General features: G+C 38.1%; 2 protein-coding genes across 2 annotated transcripts; one reads left to right on the forward strand and one right to left on the reverse strand.

The window, feature by feature from the left end:
• Window positions 1–8,084: 8,084 nt before the first annotated feature.
• ela2 (elastase 2) lies at window positions 8,085–11,324 on the reverse strand. The gene is made up of 8 exons (XM_008414762.2): window positions 11,193–11,324; window positions 10,936–11,024; window positions 10,747–10,844; window positions 9,504–9,626; window positions 9,232–9,368; window positions 8,715–8,860; window positions 8,441–8,593; window positions 8,085–8,175 (listed from the first exon to the last, which is right to left on the reverse strand). The coding sequence occupies exons 1-8, from the start codon at window positions 11,227–11,229 to the stop codon at window positions 8,158–8,160; spliced, it is 801 nt and encodes a 266-aa protein (XP_008412984.2). The 5' UTR covers window positions 11,230–11,324; the 3' UTR covers window positions 8,085–8,157.
• A 1,124-nt stretch (window positions 11,325–12,448) lies between these two features.
• On the forward strand, window positions 12,449–15,071 carry ela2l (elastase 2 like). The gene is made up of 8 exons (XM_008414763.3): window positions 12,449–12,594; window positions 12,744–12,832; window positions 13,176–13,273; window positions 13,413–13,535; window positions 13,621–13,757; window positions 14,239–14,384; window positions 14,732–14,884; window positions 14,981–15,071. The coding sequence occupies exons 1-8, from the start codon at window positions 12,558–12,560 to the stop codon at window positions 14,996–14,998; spliced, it is 801 nt and encodes a 266-aa protein (XP_008412985.2). The 5' UTR covers window positions 12,449–12,557; the 3' UTR covers window positions 14,999–15,071.
• Window positions 15,072–16,395: the final 1,324 nt, after the last annotated feature.

The following is a 16,395-nucleotide window of genomic DNA, read 5'->3' on the forward strand; positions in this document are numbered from 1 at the left end:
TTAAATATCATTGTGTGTAGAGTCAAGAGGTAAACAATTTACCCATTGGATGCATTTCTGATAGATTATGAGGCTGATGTACATAGGTACAGTTGAAGGTAATTATTCAACACTACATGCGGATACATTCACATAATATGTTCCAAACACTGGATTTACACAAATAAACATCTATTAAACTTTGTCAAGTGTTGCTTTTGTTGTTTAATGCATATAGAAGGACTGTTTTGTCTCTCACTCACTGATTGGCTGGTTACCAACATGTATGCCCTCTGGTACAGGCACTTTACAGAGAGATAAGTCTATTTTGAAGACCACTTACATCCCACTGGAGTTTTCCCTAAGCCAGGGTCAAACTGTGCAATCTTAGTCAAAATCTTTTTATATTGTGAAAGAAAACCTCTGGTTATGAGCTTGAGCTGCTGGACAGTGATCATCCAGTGAGGCAGACTGACCGCCCATTTAGCGCTCCAACTACAAAGACGATCTGTGAAAAATATCAAGCACTGTTTGATATTTTCTGCAAAACTAATCCGGTCTGACTGCTGCTGTCACCGCAGTCTTATTCTTGTCCTCTTTTGTCCTAACATGAGTGCTTCTCCTCTGTCTTTCTCCTCCTTTGTTCCGTCTTTTCAGCTTTCGTCACTAATAAAAAGCACTTTAAAAGCTGTAACTCATAGTACATATATTGATTAATATTTCTGTCCGATGTGATTGCGCTGCGGCATAATAATGTTTCCTGGCATCTTCAATTGTGCAGTGTGACATGAAAATATCTGGCTCACACAACGTCACACATATAGGTCCTGAATAATTTTTTTACATCTTATTTTTTGTCCTATTTCTTAAGCCTTAAATACAGTGAAATTTAAAACCCCTCCTAACTTTCACTCATCCCTTCTTGTGTTCCTGCCATAAAGAGACTCTGCATTTGACAGATGTTTAAAAACCCAGAACTTCAAATAAAATGGTCCTGAACTACAGGTTTAATGGTAATTTTGTTTCAAAACTGTATTATAGGTGGAAAACTTACCATAGTACCCATTAAAAACAGTGACCATTTCATCCCTAATGGATATTTAAAATTTTTAGCTAGCGAGTTCATGCAGATAAGAACCTTAACATCTGAACATTATAATGTCGTTTTAACTCCTCCAGTCTCATAAAAACGCTGAACAAAAGTCAGAGAGTGACAAGTGAAGGTATTAAATGTTACCAACATGACATCACACCTGCACCTCATTCAATTTGCAGTGATCTTCAAACAGGAACATGTGATTGTGATCTCATATCCGAGAGTGGTAGTTAGCACAATAAGGGAAACAGAGTGAAAAGTGTACGGTCGAGTTAGAGGATTCCTGGCATGAAATACCTGCAGTCGTCCCACATCACACTTTAACACAGCTCTCCAAAACCAAAGTGACGCCATTCACTAGTTAAATGCATTAAAAACCTTTGTTACTTCTTAATTTAGTGAATATATAACTGTACAAATAAATTTGTAAGTTCAAAATCAGTTACTGTTAAATTACGGCTATGCTAATCCTTTTTCATTATTTTACATGTTGATTTATTCTGTAGTTATTTTATGTCAATGTAGATTTACAACAAATGTATTGTTTTCTAAGCTAAATAGTAAAGAAAAGATCAAGTTCTTTGCTAAATTGTGCTTTCAAAATAAAGGTGATGATCACATTGAAGCTTGAAGAATTACGTTTTATGATGCTAAAAGCAATCAAATAAATTTATGCTGTTCTTAAATGTATTTTCTGTTATGCTTGTCATGAATTCAAGATATTTAAATGTGTAATTTTATCAACTTTATTTCATTTAGAATAAACCTTCATAGTTCCATTCCTGGATCTGCAATAATGCAATTTATTAAAGCTGAGTCGATGGGAATTCTGGGTCAATATAAAATGTGCTCTACACAAATGGTTTCAACAAGTGTTTACAATCTTCATTTGACATAAATTGATGAAATATAGCCTTTAAAGGAACATGAGTGTATATAAATGGCTATAAATACATAAGAGGTTATGTAAAATCATTAAAAAAAGAACAAATCTGGACAATGATAATTGAGAGGAATTTGTAAATTTCTTTCTACAGAATCTGAAGGAAAGTAATAAATTAATGGAAAAGCTGATAATCTAATACAGAAACCAGTGGCAGTTCTGCACCCTCAGTTTTTTTGCTTTTCTCAATCTAAATGTCTCAATCCCAAAAACTCAGTCTTAACTCTTGTTCGTGCGAGGACTGAGGCAAACGTAGAGGACTATGGAAAATGATACAAGTTTTACGTGTGTGGGGTCAGTTGGACCACATTTCGACATATAAGGGTTAAACTAGATTTTACAAAAAAAAAAAATCTAATTCAGATTTGACCAATCAATGTTTGCAATCCAGAATCCCTAAAATCAGATACTAATTTCAGCGTCATGCACCACAATGCACAGACATATCTTACTTGTTCCTGAACACTTCAGGGCACCCAATTCTCATTAAACAGGCAAACAAAACACAACAAAAAAGAACTTCATTTTTTATTCCACATATGCATGGGTCATCTCCTAACCAATAGCACCTTAGGTGGTGAGTCACATCATCTACTCCACATCCAACCACTAAATGTCTTGACTCTCTTACAGAGGTGCACCCAGGAAGAAATTACACTGAAACTTTGTCAAGTAGTACAGCATAGAGTTAAATTCTCAAAAGCCTCTTAAAACTTTACTGTACTATAAATAAGTAATTGTTAACAGTTGTCCTCTCGGTGTTCTGAGGCATCTGTAACGGTCTGTCACATATTGGAAATGTGTCTTGTGCAGAGACAAATCTTTTTTGGATAACTGTTTCTAAAGGGAGCAAAAGATTCCATATGGGTTGGTCTGTGCTTTAATGAAAAAGAGGACCAACCAGATGGCTATAAGTAAGAGTCAAAATAATAATATGTGTTTCCCTGGAAACTGGCATTTACTATTTCAGTGGAGCAAAACTGAAACTAAAATCATTCTGAAAATGTGCAAGACTACAATATGTTTACAAGACAATTTTTTATTTTTTTTAAGAAAAAACACCCATCACTCAGCATGACAATATTGCAACTATTTTTTTTTTAAATTACCACCTTGTGAGTTTTTGAAAGTGCATTAAATTAAGCTCCTTGGTTTGTTTTTTCACCAGCACTCTGAGGCCAACAAAGTGTGTAACAGTCTTTACCAGAACCTGGAGATGGTAACAGATGTTAGATGTTTGAAGCGAACTTGGAGTGCGCAATCCAGAAATTTTACAGAGTGCCAAAAACATCTCATCGTATCATAAAGCAGACTGAAAGGTTACATTTGTTTAACTTTACTGCTTGCTGGGTTCAGTGCATGCACTGGAAACCTCACACATGCCGGCTTGCAACAATCAGACAGCCTTAGCTGCAACACGGACTGTTTCATGTCAAACAGAATCCGGTCCATGAAACGAGCTTGAGCTCATCTGACAAATCCCTTTTTCACGCACACTTCACACCATCAACGCCACTGCTCTGCCTCTGACTAAGGAAAGCCATGAACTAACATCACATTGGTTGATTCAAGCCAATTACACATTAATGGAGATATCTGGATGCAAGTGAGTAACAACCATAACATGGCTTTCTTCTTAAAAGATTAAGAAAATAATAATAATAATAATAATTGTACCTTGGACATTGATTATGGTACGGATATTTTTGGTTGACTCAAGCTGCTTTGTCCAAGCTTTCATTGTAATATATAAAGAACTCCAAAACGATCATCTTGAAGCTGCCAGAAAACCTTGTAAGACGCTACAAAACAATACTATGTCGCCATCTTGTGGGCAAAAAACAACATTGCTAAAAAATGAATTGATGCAGATCCACAGCTCTGTTTATAGCTATATGGTTATGGAGAACGTAATAATAATAATTATTACTACTACTATTATTTTTGGAATAAAGATTGAGAACTATTCGGCGAATTTAACTTTTTGCATGTGTTTGTAGTTCCAACAGTCCAAGCGCTTAAAAAAAGGTGAATGTTTTTGGTGTCTTGAAACGAGCCACTTCAGCAACATCCTAAATATAACGCCATAAATCACCAGTGCCTGGTGATTCCTCGAGAACCTTTGCTGAGCTGATTTTACCGCTGTAAAAAGCAGGGCCGAAATATTAACCCTATAGGCACTGAGGCCTCACTCACAATCCTAGCACCCACATTGTGCAAAGGGGGCAATAGCAAACTCCAGGCCACTATAGAGCATTTTCCAGACAGATTCACACAATGCTAAGGCCCAACTTAATTATTTGAACTTCCAACCAAGCTTGTTAAATCGCACACCCCTTCGTCAAAAGCTAAAACCTTTCCAGCGGAAAGTACGCCTTTCCAGTATGATAAACCCGGTGCTGCTATCTTACTCATAAATCACAGAACAATGAAATAAAGAATAATTTAGTATTCACTAAAAGATAACCGAGCAGAAAGCACGCCAGTAGTGAAAACGCCATTTAGCCCAACTCAGCACCAAACCATAATGATTTAACTATATGTTATACCAGAAGATGTTTTAAGCAAACAAATTCGTTATCTAGTCGCACAACCACAACAGTTTATATAAGCCCACTCAATTCACAGAAGGCGTTGTGGCCCTTACCTTAAGAAGTTTTCTCTGTCTTGTCTTTATCCTTGCAAAGTTTACAAAAAGAGTCCTCAGACTTCAGCTTCCTCACTAGTTAGGACCCGATGGCCGTCAACGATACTGCAGACAGCCTCTTTACGAATAACAGTTGTCCTGAGTTCTTTTTTTTTCCGTTTCACTTGCGAAGAAAGTAATCTCTGCGTCACGGTTTTTCAGTTTTTGAAATGCTGAAATAATTGAGTCGTATTTCCTCCCGAATGCTTTTTGTAATCTTGACAGTGCCGGGTCTGAGAATGGCACCTGCCGCTGCCAATGAGCTTGACGTGGCTTCTGTTTGCTCGCCATTTCAAGCGTTTTTGCTGGGTTTTTTGTTTGTTTGTTTTTTTGTTGTTTTTTGTTTTTTTGTTTTCTAAGCTATAGTTAGCTGCAATTAATTCAGACTGAGCACAGCTGGTAGAGGGCGACGCTTCCAAGCTAACATCGGCTACATATTGGGGGAACGTTTTTTTTTTTTTTGCTTCTGTCTCTTTTCTCCTCTTTCTCGAAGTTCTCCTCGCTGGATTCCGGTTACCGCGGTCTATTTTCTGCCAACACGACGGCGATAAATTTTCCCACAGTTACAACCTATCTTACCATGAATCAGTTGCAAATTCATTATGCTATTTCAAATTAAACTTGTTCTTAGAGAATCTGATCTTGGACCAGTACCATTGATATGCCCGCTCACCATTATCATTAACCAATCACCGCTGCCTGTTGCGAATCAGTACCTTTCAACAAACTGTCAGACACAATGAGAGTTATTTTTTAACTACTTTTGTTTCATTCTGATTATGAAAGCTGAGAGCAAAGGCCCATGGACTACTATGTATAAGTAGTCCATGGATCTTTTACTGGGTTTCTACAGTAGTCCAAAAAAAAAAAAAAATTCTATTGGCAATAAGAACCTTCTCTGCCCAGGTTGCTCATATGGTTATGTCGTTAATTCACCAACTTTATGTCAGGGTAATCTGTTAAAAGGACAGCTGTCGGGCCTACGCTCGATAGATTTGGAATAATGTGAAGAAGCAGAACAATGTTGAAAGAAAGTAAAAGGTAGCAAGGTTGACATTTTTCCACCAGATACGTGAACGACGCATGTGAAAAAGGTTTCATCAGCACCAGCTTTGGTTTTGATGAAACCAATACTGAACTTTTTGGAACACATGCAAAATGGCATAGAAACATCATCCCCACCATAAAACACGGTGGAGGAAGCGTGATGCTGTGGGGATGTTTTCTGGTCAGACCTGATGGGAAGATGTATGAAACTATATACAGGGCTGGAGCTACAATGGGATTTCTGAGTTGTAATCATATTTGTGTTAGAATGCCCTAAATCCAATCGAAAATGTTTTGCAAGTAGTTAAAATTGCTGTTCACTGACACTCTTCAGTCATTTCTATTCAATTTTCATCTTGAGGCACTTGACCAAAAAAAAAATAATACAGTAATAACAATTTCAATTAAAGAGTATTCTGTCTGAGGAAGCCCAGCAGATTGCATCAAGTTTTTTGACTCGCAGCATTCGCTCCTCCTGGAATGATTCTGACTGAGTTTGACCTACTTTGCAAAACATGAGCAAAATGTTCAGTCCCTCGATGTGCAAAATTGTTAGAGATGAATTCCAAAAGCCCTCAAGCTGGAACTCCAGTAAAAGAAGCTTAAAATATCACTCATTAAATATTTACTCAGTTTCAGCAAGAAAAAACATCAGAAATTGGTCTCTCCCGTTTCCAGGACGTTTTTATCTGAATGTTATTTATTCATTAGCAGTCCCTTAAAACTCTTTAACTGTCAAATCTAACAACAGAAAATAATGAATCAGCTTTATGTGGCCTAACTTAATATTTTCTTGTTATTATTTTTACCAGTCACCTCCCAAAAGTGGAAAACTCAATAAGCCACTAAAGCAAATATAAACATGGCCTCCCTAGAAGACGATACCAATGTAAACATGTAAATAACTCATTTGAACATTGCCAAGTCTAAGATAATAACATCAACTCAGTGGCATTGGAAGAATTGTGAAATATGTTTGCTTTATTAATGTGTTTTCCTGTGTTGTTAATAGTAATTAACATGCAAATGAACGCTTGGAGCAAAACTGGGGCATGTGCTTCTCTTTTAATAATTACTGTGTAACATCAGCATTATAAATGAGATCTCTCTCGCTGGAAGACAAGACAGTAATTGGGGTTTTGACTAAATAACTTCCTACCCAGAATAAAGCATCAGACAGAGGGGATAATAATGATCTCTGTTAATTATGTGTCTGATCCCAGGAGAGACTTGTCTGTGATGGATAAGCAGAATTAGCATAAATTGAAATATGTGTATAGATTGTTTCTACGGACGTACGCTATTATCAATGGCTATCATGAATATTGATAGTTAAATCCTTAACTATTTCTGCTGCTGGATTGTTTTCAATGTCCAAAGATTCCTTGATTCCAATGTTAGACCCAATTTTTGTTGAAACTGAAACCCACTTTAGCCTAACACACTAACCGAAAACAAAAAAAGATTATGATTAAGTGGAGCATTTAAAAAAAAAAAACAACTTCGGACAAGTTGTACAATTTGGGTTTATGGTATATGTGGGATCATTGTGTAGTTGGAATTATGTGTCTAAACCCTGTTAAAGTTTTACTCATCTGATCAATGATGAAAAGGTTAAGAGTGTCCAGGAACAACTCAGGAACCAACAGGCAGGCTCGGGCCCATCATAAACTTCAACATGCTGGAAAACCGCCGTTACCACATATAAAGTCGGTGCTTTCTTTCAAACCTGACAACACAGAAACCATCAAACCTGCATGGGGGCCGTTTTTGCCAGTGACAGAGATGCTCTGAACAAAGTGGGTAGAGTAAAACAACAACAACAAAGAACTACTCCAAATTTGACAACTTCAAATTATATCAACAGCCAGATGGTTGAAACTTGGACTTGATTCAAAACACAAATCAAAATTGGTTTTGGAAAAAGGATAAAGCAGGCTAACTTTAAGCTTTTGAAATGGTTCTCAACTTTAATCCGAATGAAATTTTGAAGACTTTGTTTGCGTCGGTGCGAAGAACAAGACACATTTAAATGAAGTGTATCATCAGTTCTGTCACTGAGATGGGTCAGATTAAAATTCCATTTTACAAAACATAAAAAGTATAAATATTTTCTTGTTTTTTAATTTTTATTTACATTCCTTGAACTTTTCAGTGCTGTTAAAATTGATTTCAGATATCTATTTCTAAAGGCTTTCACAGAGGGACTATTTAACACGAGCAGCCCAAACTTCTCGTTTCTGTAGACAACTGACATTCAAAATAAATACATATTTGTAAAATAGCCGAGTTTACTGAATCAATGTGTCTAATGTTGGAATAAAATACAGAGATAACTTGTTCTTTCAGCCTTTATTTATTTGGAAGAGAACAAAATCAACTATGTGCAACACGAACCCAGTCACTTTAGTTGGAGGTCATGACCTGAAAAAAACAAAAAGCAAAAGTTATTTTATTCTGTGCTATAACAGAACATTGTGTCAGATGTATGTCCTTCCATAAGATCTTTTAATATGTAGTTAAATTACTGTGGGGTGTTTTTTTTTCACGCTTTTATTATTTTGTAACAATTTCAAACATTCTAACTAGAGACACACAGTTAACTGGTTAAATTTGAGAAGCAAAAAAAGAAATAAATAAATCCCCTATTCTTACCAAATGTTTCTACTATGTAAATGTTTCTACTTACAGTGTTGATCCAGCTGATGTAGTCACTGACTCTGGTGAAGACAGAGGGCTTCTTGGGGTAGTTGCAGCCCGCACTTGAACCGAAGCTCACCACTCCATGGACGTCCCAAGAGCCATCAGGGTTCCTGCAGTTCAGGGGACCGCCGGAGTCTCCCTGGAGGACAGAAGGGACAATGTAACTCTGGACAGTACGGCATAGACAGACGTAAGTGTAAGAGGCTAGGAGAGTTTATTGGTCAAATGAAAGTTGATCAAATATAGGTAGTCTGACTTACGTTGCAGCTAGCCACCTCACCATCACCTCCAGCACAAATCATGCTAGTGGTGACCAGAGTGCCCCACCAGTCACCTCTGCTGCAGGTGGCGTAATCGACCACGGGGAGGAGGGCCTGCTGCAGGATGTCAGCGATGGGGCCTCCAGCTTTATTCAAAACAAATAAGATGCCTAAATTAACATCTGGAGTTCAGAAGAACATCTTCATGAATAATGTTTTAGCTTATTTTTTGAGTTGTGATCATGTATCATCTTTTCAAGAGAAGTGTTTTATCTGTGCATTTTACAGATTAGCTGAAATGACTAATTGTCTGAAAAGTTTTATTCACTCAAGCCTTAATCAGGTCCATGGTAAGTCACATTTAGGTTCAAGATTATGGTCTGTGAAACCAGTCTTCAAAAAAAAAAGAAGAAAAAAAGACATGAATTATGGGTTTCTTCTTAAATATAACGTCAATCCACCTTAGCACAAGGCTGAGGCGGACTGTTTGTCTTTCTCTTGTGGCTGCAGGACTTACTCCAGAGACGTCCCCAGCCAGTGACGTAGCAGGGAGCCTGGTGGGGCAGAATGTCACCGGCGTTGGGGAGACAGGCGGGGGTGATGGAAGCTGAGATTGTGACAGGAGATGCCAGCTTGATCAGGGCAATGTCGTTACTGGACCGTGAGAAGTAGATAAAGATAGAAAAAAGAAATCAGAAACAGAGCAGTGTGAGAAAAATGACCCATTGCGGGTACATCATCACAACACCCAGCATGCCGTGGGTTCTCTCTGAGAAATCTGTTCCCCACCGGATATTGTAAGAGTCCCAGTTGGGGTGGACAATGATCTTCTCGGGGCTGAGGGCAATGGAACCACCCTCGTTGGCAGCGGTCAGGTCATGTTTTCCCAGGTAAACTCTGTAGGTGCGGCTCCTGTTTAATCAAAGAAAGAAAAAAAAAACAGAAAAAAAATACAATGAAATACAAAGAAATTTACAACATCACTAAAGTTACCAATAATAGAAAACCATTATATCAGAAAGAAACTAGGGCGTTTAAATAAATTTAATAGAAGACTGGTATGAAGTGCAAAAATATCACAATTTATTTTTCTGTTTTGGAGAGAAAGCAGATGGTTTTTATGGGGACAGCAGTGGGATGCGGTGTTAGGAGTTTGTCCTGTAACCGGAGGGTTCCTGCTCATGTGTGTCATGGTTTGGTTACTGGGATTTCAAAGCTTACTAACCACAAAAATATAATTAAAATTTGTTGTTTTTTTTTATTAATGATATATATATATATATATATATATATATATATATATATATATATATATATATATATATATATATATATATATATATATCCAGTTGGTAATGGCGAACCAACCGGACATTGTGGTGGTGGATAAAGAACAGAGGAAAGCCGTTGTGGTGGATGTAGCAATACCAAGTGACTACAACATCAGGAAAAAGGAGCATGAGAAATTGGAGAAATACCAGGGCCTCAGGGAGGAACTGGAAAAGACCTGGAAGGTGAAGACCACAGTGGTGCCTGTGGTCATCGGGGCCCTCGGGGCAGTCACCCCCAAACTGGAGCAGTGGCTCAAACAGATCCCAGGAACAACATCAGACATCTCAGTCCAGAAATGTGCAGTTCTAGGCACAGCCAAGATACTGCGCAGAACCCTCAAGCTCCCAGGCCTCTGGTAGAGGACCCGAGCTCAGAGGATGAAACAGACCACCCGCGGAGGGTGAGAAGGGAATTTTATTTTTTTTAATATATATATATATATGAGTTTTTTGGGTGAAGCTGGTGTGCTTCTATGTTTTGGGATTTTAAAGAAGCCTATTGAGTGTTAACAAATTAACACAGTAATACAAATTGGATTTTTTTTTCTATTCTGTTACATTTGTAATCCAACTTATTACTGTTTCTATTGTCATCAGACTGAATTTCATTGAAATATTTTTTTTATTCTAATTCAATTAATTGTAAATTTAAAACTCATAATTGTAATTATTTCTTCTTTTTTTTTTTTTTTTTTTTTTACCCGATGCAGTGAGCAGCAGTGATGACCCACTGGCTGGAGATCAGAGTGCCACCACAAGTGTGGTAGAAAGAGCTACCACTCAGGTACTGCAGAGACGCCTGAGGAGAGCATAAAAACAAGCACAGACACACGCGGGTCATGATTTGATGAAAACACTCGAATTTGGAATCTAGTAAGAGGGGAACATGCCTGCCAGGGCCAGCTGTTCTGACGGACATCGACTCCGCCGACCACCCTGGAAAGGACGGGGGGGTAGGTGGGCAGGCCACAGCCGTAGGCTATAAAAAAAAAAACAGTACAAAATATTGTTATTCTTACAATTTCCTATGTTAATCAATACAAAGTTACTATTTCATCCTTGTGTTTAGGATGAAACACAAGGATGACATTATTATTTATTTATTTTTTTTCTCTTTTTTAAAGTCAGTGAAGAACCTTTCGCTTACCACCGGCAACGAACAAAGCCAAGATCACAAACTTCATTGTAACTGTCTGTGAGATTTTTGACGACTCGCAGCTCTTTATATACCATATCACTGTGGCTATATCAGACAAATTGTGAGTACTTTTCCTGGCCACGGCCAGGAAAACTGGGTTGGAAAAACAAATTTAGCCTTGGAGATAAGAGTGGAGATAAATGAGCCATATCTGTTGTGTGAGAAAAATACAGATGCCTCCTGATGTTGTCAGTTTCTTTTGAGTGGTTGAGAAAATATTTTTACCTGAGAATATTTATTAAAATATAGAGGGTTTTGACTAATCATTTTTAGTATATTTATATATTACAATCACTAACATATTTTATTTGAGTTTTACGTTGTTGCCTAGCACAAAATTGTGCAAAATTGTGAAATGAAAAACAGATAAATGGATTTCAAACATTTTGACAAGTAGAAATCTGAAAATGTTGAGCACGCATTTGTGTTCACCCTCCTTATGTCAATGCTACTGCTCAGGAGAATTACCTTTTGCTTCAATTATATCAGCTTATTGGTTGGTTTATGTCTCTACCAGCCCTGAACATCTACAGTGAAATTTGTTATTTTTGTCTCTGCAAGAGCACCTACATATGGTGTCAATGAACCTCAATATTGAAGTATTGTCACAGATCAAGTAGCTTTATTTAACAGATGAAGGAGCAGTTCCACTAAATCTATGTATATAGATGTTTAGTTATAAAAAAAATAAAATCAATACAATTGTAAGAATTCACAATGATACTTTGTGTATCATTTTATGATCCCAATTTATGTGTGTTGGGATCACATAAGATCCCAACACACATAAATTTTGAGGCTATGATCTTAATTTTAATCCCAATTTGTAACAAGTAAAATGTTGGTAAAGTTTTTATGGGATGGAGAACCTTTAATAGATGCACACAGAAGAAGGTAACCTCTGTAATTGAAAACGTATAACAGAAATTTTACCCGACACATTTTGAGCTTTATCTAAAGTATGTCAGTAATTAGCAAAATTCAAAAAATGGTCACTGGCATATGTCATTCCAGTTTTTCTGGCATCTCCTGATAGAAATAGATGTGTGTGACATGTTCAACAAACAAAAGAAAAAAAAAAAAAGACACTTCAGCTACAGAACACTTTGACCTTGCAGTCGTGTTTCACATCTGCTAGTCTGTATAATCACCTGTAGTCGACGTGTCCACCCATGGCTCTGCCCTCTCTGTTAAAATTTCTCATGGGGTAACTTTCCAGGGATTAGAGCCAGATTTAGCAGGTTTGCATAAGAAAGGTGGGGAGAGTTATAAATATGTCTGAAGCTAACGTTGAACTGTGAAGATACCGACACGATGAAGTTTGTGGTGCTTGCTTTGCTCGTTGCCGGCGGTAAGTCAGATTTTGCCGCCAAGAACAACGGACAAAAATCATGTTTCTATTCCCCTCTGTTCATTTGATGAACCATGTTTACCTAAAACATGTAAGTTTAAACATAGCTGATTAATTTATGAGCTTTTAACATGGTTCCTTTATTTCAGCCTATGGGTGCGGCAATCCCACCTTCCAGCCCAAGATGAGCAGAGTGGTTAACGGAGAGGACGTCAGGCCTCACAGCTGGCCATGGCAGGTAGGAAGAATACAAAGTGTTTGAAATCTACAAAGAAACTTTTAAAATAAAAGCCATTAAAATGATTGATATAGTACAAGTAAATATTTGGAGGCTGAGGGAAAAAAATATGAGAGTAAAAGTTACGTTGGTACACAATTCCCTTTTTGTATGTAATCCATTTCAAATGTTTTAAAAGGTCAGCGAATGAAAAGGAAGTCTGGCCACACTTTGCATTTACTTTACTTTACTGTCAGTAAAGTAGGAGTTGTAATTTGCTCAGTAAATCAAAATTGAAACAATGATACCAACCATGATAATTCATCTTAAAGATAATCCTTGGTATTCTCACATATTTTTCCAGATTTCCCTGCAGTACAACAGTAACGGTGAGTGGAGACACACTTGCGGAGGCACTCTGATCTCTAACCAGTGGGTCCTAACTGCTGCTCACTGCATCAGGTAGGAGACTGTCACCAAACACTATTGCAAAGACTCAAGTGTTCCACATAAAAACATTTGTTTTAGCATGTTGCTTCCAAAAACATGTTTTAGCATGTTGCTTTATATCTCAACTGCTTCTGATTTGTCCCTTTCTTAGCTCAGGCCGGGAGTACAGAGTGGGTTTGGGAAAGCACAACCTGCTGGAGGTTGAAAATGGCTCTCTGTTCCTCGGCACTGCCACCATCATCGTGCACGAGAACTGGAACTCTTTCTTCATCCGGTAGCTATCCCGGTCTAAACCATATTTGTGAAGAATGCAGCAGTAGGAGCTCTGATAAAGTTTGATGTCCCTCTGTCTTCCACAGTAATGACATTGCCCTGATCAAGTTGGAGGCCGCCCTTGAGTTCTCTGACACCGTCCATCCTGCTTGTCTTCCTGCTGACGGCTTCATCCTCCCCCATAATGAACCCTGCTTTGTGACCGGGTGGGGTCGTCTATACAGTGAGTTATATTAGTTTCGTGTAATGGGTCAGGCGGAAACACGCAAAGAAATACAAAGTTATATCCAGCTGTATGTGACGTGTCTATGCTGCCCACCTGTGGTCATTCTATGTAAATTCTACATTACATTCTATGTAATATTCTACATAGATGCATGTTGCAATTTATAAATGTGACTTGATTTCTTTATTTTGCACTTTTAGTGTTTTTAGATCTTATGTAAAAACATACATTTTCAAAACTAAATATTCTGTCTCCATTTTAATAAATGTTGTATCTTGCTTTAGTACTTATTGACTGGAATCTGCTAATGAAGCTTTACTGACTGGGAAATTTGTCATTTTGATTGGATTAAGATTTTCATACAGATGATTTATGTGGTATTTAGAAACTTAAAATATAATACATCAGTGGCTATGGTAATAAGGTGGTTTTCCAAAAGCCCTTGGCTGACACAGACATGCGTCTCTCGTGTGCACAGCCAACGGTCCCATCGCCGACATCTTGCAGCAGGCTCTGCTGCCCGTTGTGGACTACGCCACCTGCAGCCAGTCCGACTGGTGGGGCTCTCAGGTGACACAGACCATGGTCTGCGCTGGTGGAGACGGAGTCGTTTCTGGATGCAATGTGAGTCCTAGGCACACCAACTTTCGGTTGTTTATTCCTCCATCTATAAGGATCGAGTCTTCCTTTGTGTATCAATGGATGGCTCTTTATTATTATGTTTTGTTGGTGAAATGTCTGTCTGAAATAAATGATCATTATCAAAATGTGCCATCTTTTGTTTATCTTGAATGTAAACGGGAAGTTTACTTTCAAGGCATAGGAGATCTGCTCAATTGTACAAAGTGATTTATTCATTCCTGTCAAAAAAATGAAACACATCTTGCAGATCTGTACGCTACATATTACATTTTATTCTGCTGGATTTTGATAGCTGATTTTTTTTTTTCTTTTTTTTGTGGCACTGTTAGGGAGACTCTGGCGGTCCTCTGAACTGTCAGGGCTCTGACGGATCCTGGGAGGTTCACGGTATTGTCAGCTTTGGCTCTGGGCTAGGCTGCAACTACATCAAGAAGCCCACCGTCTTTACTCAAGTCAGCTCCTTCGTGGACTGGATCAACGCTGTAAGCATCTGAAACTGTTACTAAATGGCTGGATGTGAAGTTCAAATTATTGATTGTCATAAAAAACCTGACATATCTTCATGATTTCTTTCACAGAAAATGGTGGCCAACTGATGGAGCACCATTGTGGGACCAAGGCTATCACTCTAGTCTCTCTAAAAATAATAAAACCTTTTTACATACTGCATGTTGTGTCATGTTGATAACTAAACATTCTGCTCACCGGACTTGATGTCCTTCAAAATCTCATTCATTTCCTCACTTCCTCACTTTGATGCATTATTTCTCAAACTCCAGTCATCAAACTCCTGCAACTTTTAGCACACCTGGCTCATTAGCAGAGCTCTGTAGCTTGACAGTATGCTAGTGAGGCAGTTTCACCATTCCAGTGTGTGGGACAAGGGACACATCGAAAGTTACAGGACCCTGAATTGCTGCGTCCCATTTTTTTTTTTTTCATTGCAGGAATGCTGAGTGAAGAATCTAGCCAACATGCAGCTCTGAACAACAGCACATTTAAACCATGACGTTTTAGTGCTTCATAGACCAAAAGTAAGATTTGAAAGTCTTATCATTTGCATAAACAGGGAGACAGTTAGAGGCATTTAAGGACTTCTGTGGTGTTGATTAGGATTCTGGGTACAACATTTAGCATTAGCTAGCCAGCAGCGTTCTACCTTCTTCTAACGATGGGTTACCACCCATCCTGTAAAATACAAAACCGTCCTGTAATGGGCTGTTAAATGTAGGGTCCCATCTCCGATACGGAATGTGATTTGATCCGTATTTTAGTGTATGTGTAATATTAAAGAAGTGGTCCCCGAGTACTTTATATAGTAGGCTGCCCCAGTCATTGTTTCACTCCCGGTGTTGGTGTTGCGATATTATGCCCAACTGCTTTCTGGGTAACGCATGTTGAGTCAGTTTTTCCTTAACATGGTGAAGAAAACCTAGTTGAAAAAAACAGCATAGTCATTGAGATAAGAACGGAGGTATCTTTCCATCTCCACTGTCCCTGAATGAGAACCAGGCAGATGACACAAGTTGTGGTCTTCTGAGAAAGATGTGGATGTTATTAAGACGATGTTTGAATTTTTCAAAACTTTTTACTGCATGTTTAAAACGTTAAAAAAATGCATCATTTACTTAAATTAAAATTTTACTGAACAGTAAGGACACTTAACGCTTTAATCTCTGCTGACACGTTCAGCTTGTTTACATCTGTCCGCGTGCAGGCTCTTTTTCTGACATCCACCTGTTGAGACTCCATCAAATTGCGAAGTGCACAAATGGAAAAAAACGGAGAACATGTTTCCTAGGTTACATAAGATCGTAATGGGCAAAAAATAAGTCTGACATTTCAACTGCAAACTGTGGAGATAGAGCCAGAATGAGGTCTGTGGTGCTTGCTCTGCGGTAAGCAGCACACAACTTATTCGGCCTTTCTCTGCTCGAAATACTAAATGCTGCGTGTTTTGCATGTGGAGTTTAAATGATTTCTTTCTATCTTT

This window comes from Poecilia reticulata, chromosome 7, assembly GCF_904066995.2.
Source record: "Poecilia reticulata chromosome 7, P_reticulata-male-v2, whole genome shotgun sequence".
In the NCBI taxonomy this organism is placed as follows: Eukaryota; Metazoa; Chordata; class Actinopteri; order Cyprinodontiformes; family Poeciliidae; genus Poecilia; species Poecilia reticulata.

Excerpts from the sequence above, each read along its gene's own strand:
- ela2 (XM_008414762.2), bottom strand. The coding sequence starts at position 11,229 with ATGAAGTTTGTGATCTTGGCTTTGTTCGTTGCCGGTG. Across the intron at positions 10,845-10,935 it reads AGAACAGCTGGCCCTGGCAG|GCGTCTCTGCAGTACCTGAG; the intron begins GCATGTTCCCCT and ends TGCTCTCCTCAG. Across the intron at positions 9,627-10,746 it reads ACTGCTGCTCACTGCATCGG|GAGCCGCACCTACAGAGTTT; the intron begins GTAAAAAAAAAA and ends TTGATTAAACAG.
- ela2l (XM_008414763.3), top strand. The coding sequence starts at position 12,558 with ATGAAGTTTGTGGTGCTTGCTTTGCTCGTTGCCGGCG. Across the intron at positions 13,274-13,412 it reads ACTGCTGCTCACTGCATCAG|CTCAGGCCGGGAGTACAGAG; the intron begins GTAGGAGACTGT and ends TCCCTTTCTTAG. Across the intron at positions 14,385-14,731 it reads GAGTCGTTTCTGGATGCAAT|GGAGACTCTGGCGGTCCTCT; the intron begins GTGAGTCCTAGG and ends TGGCACTGTTAG.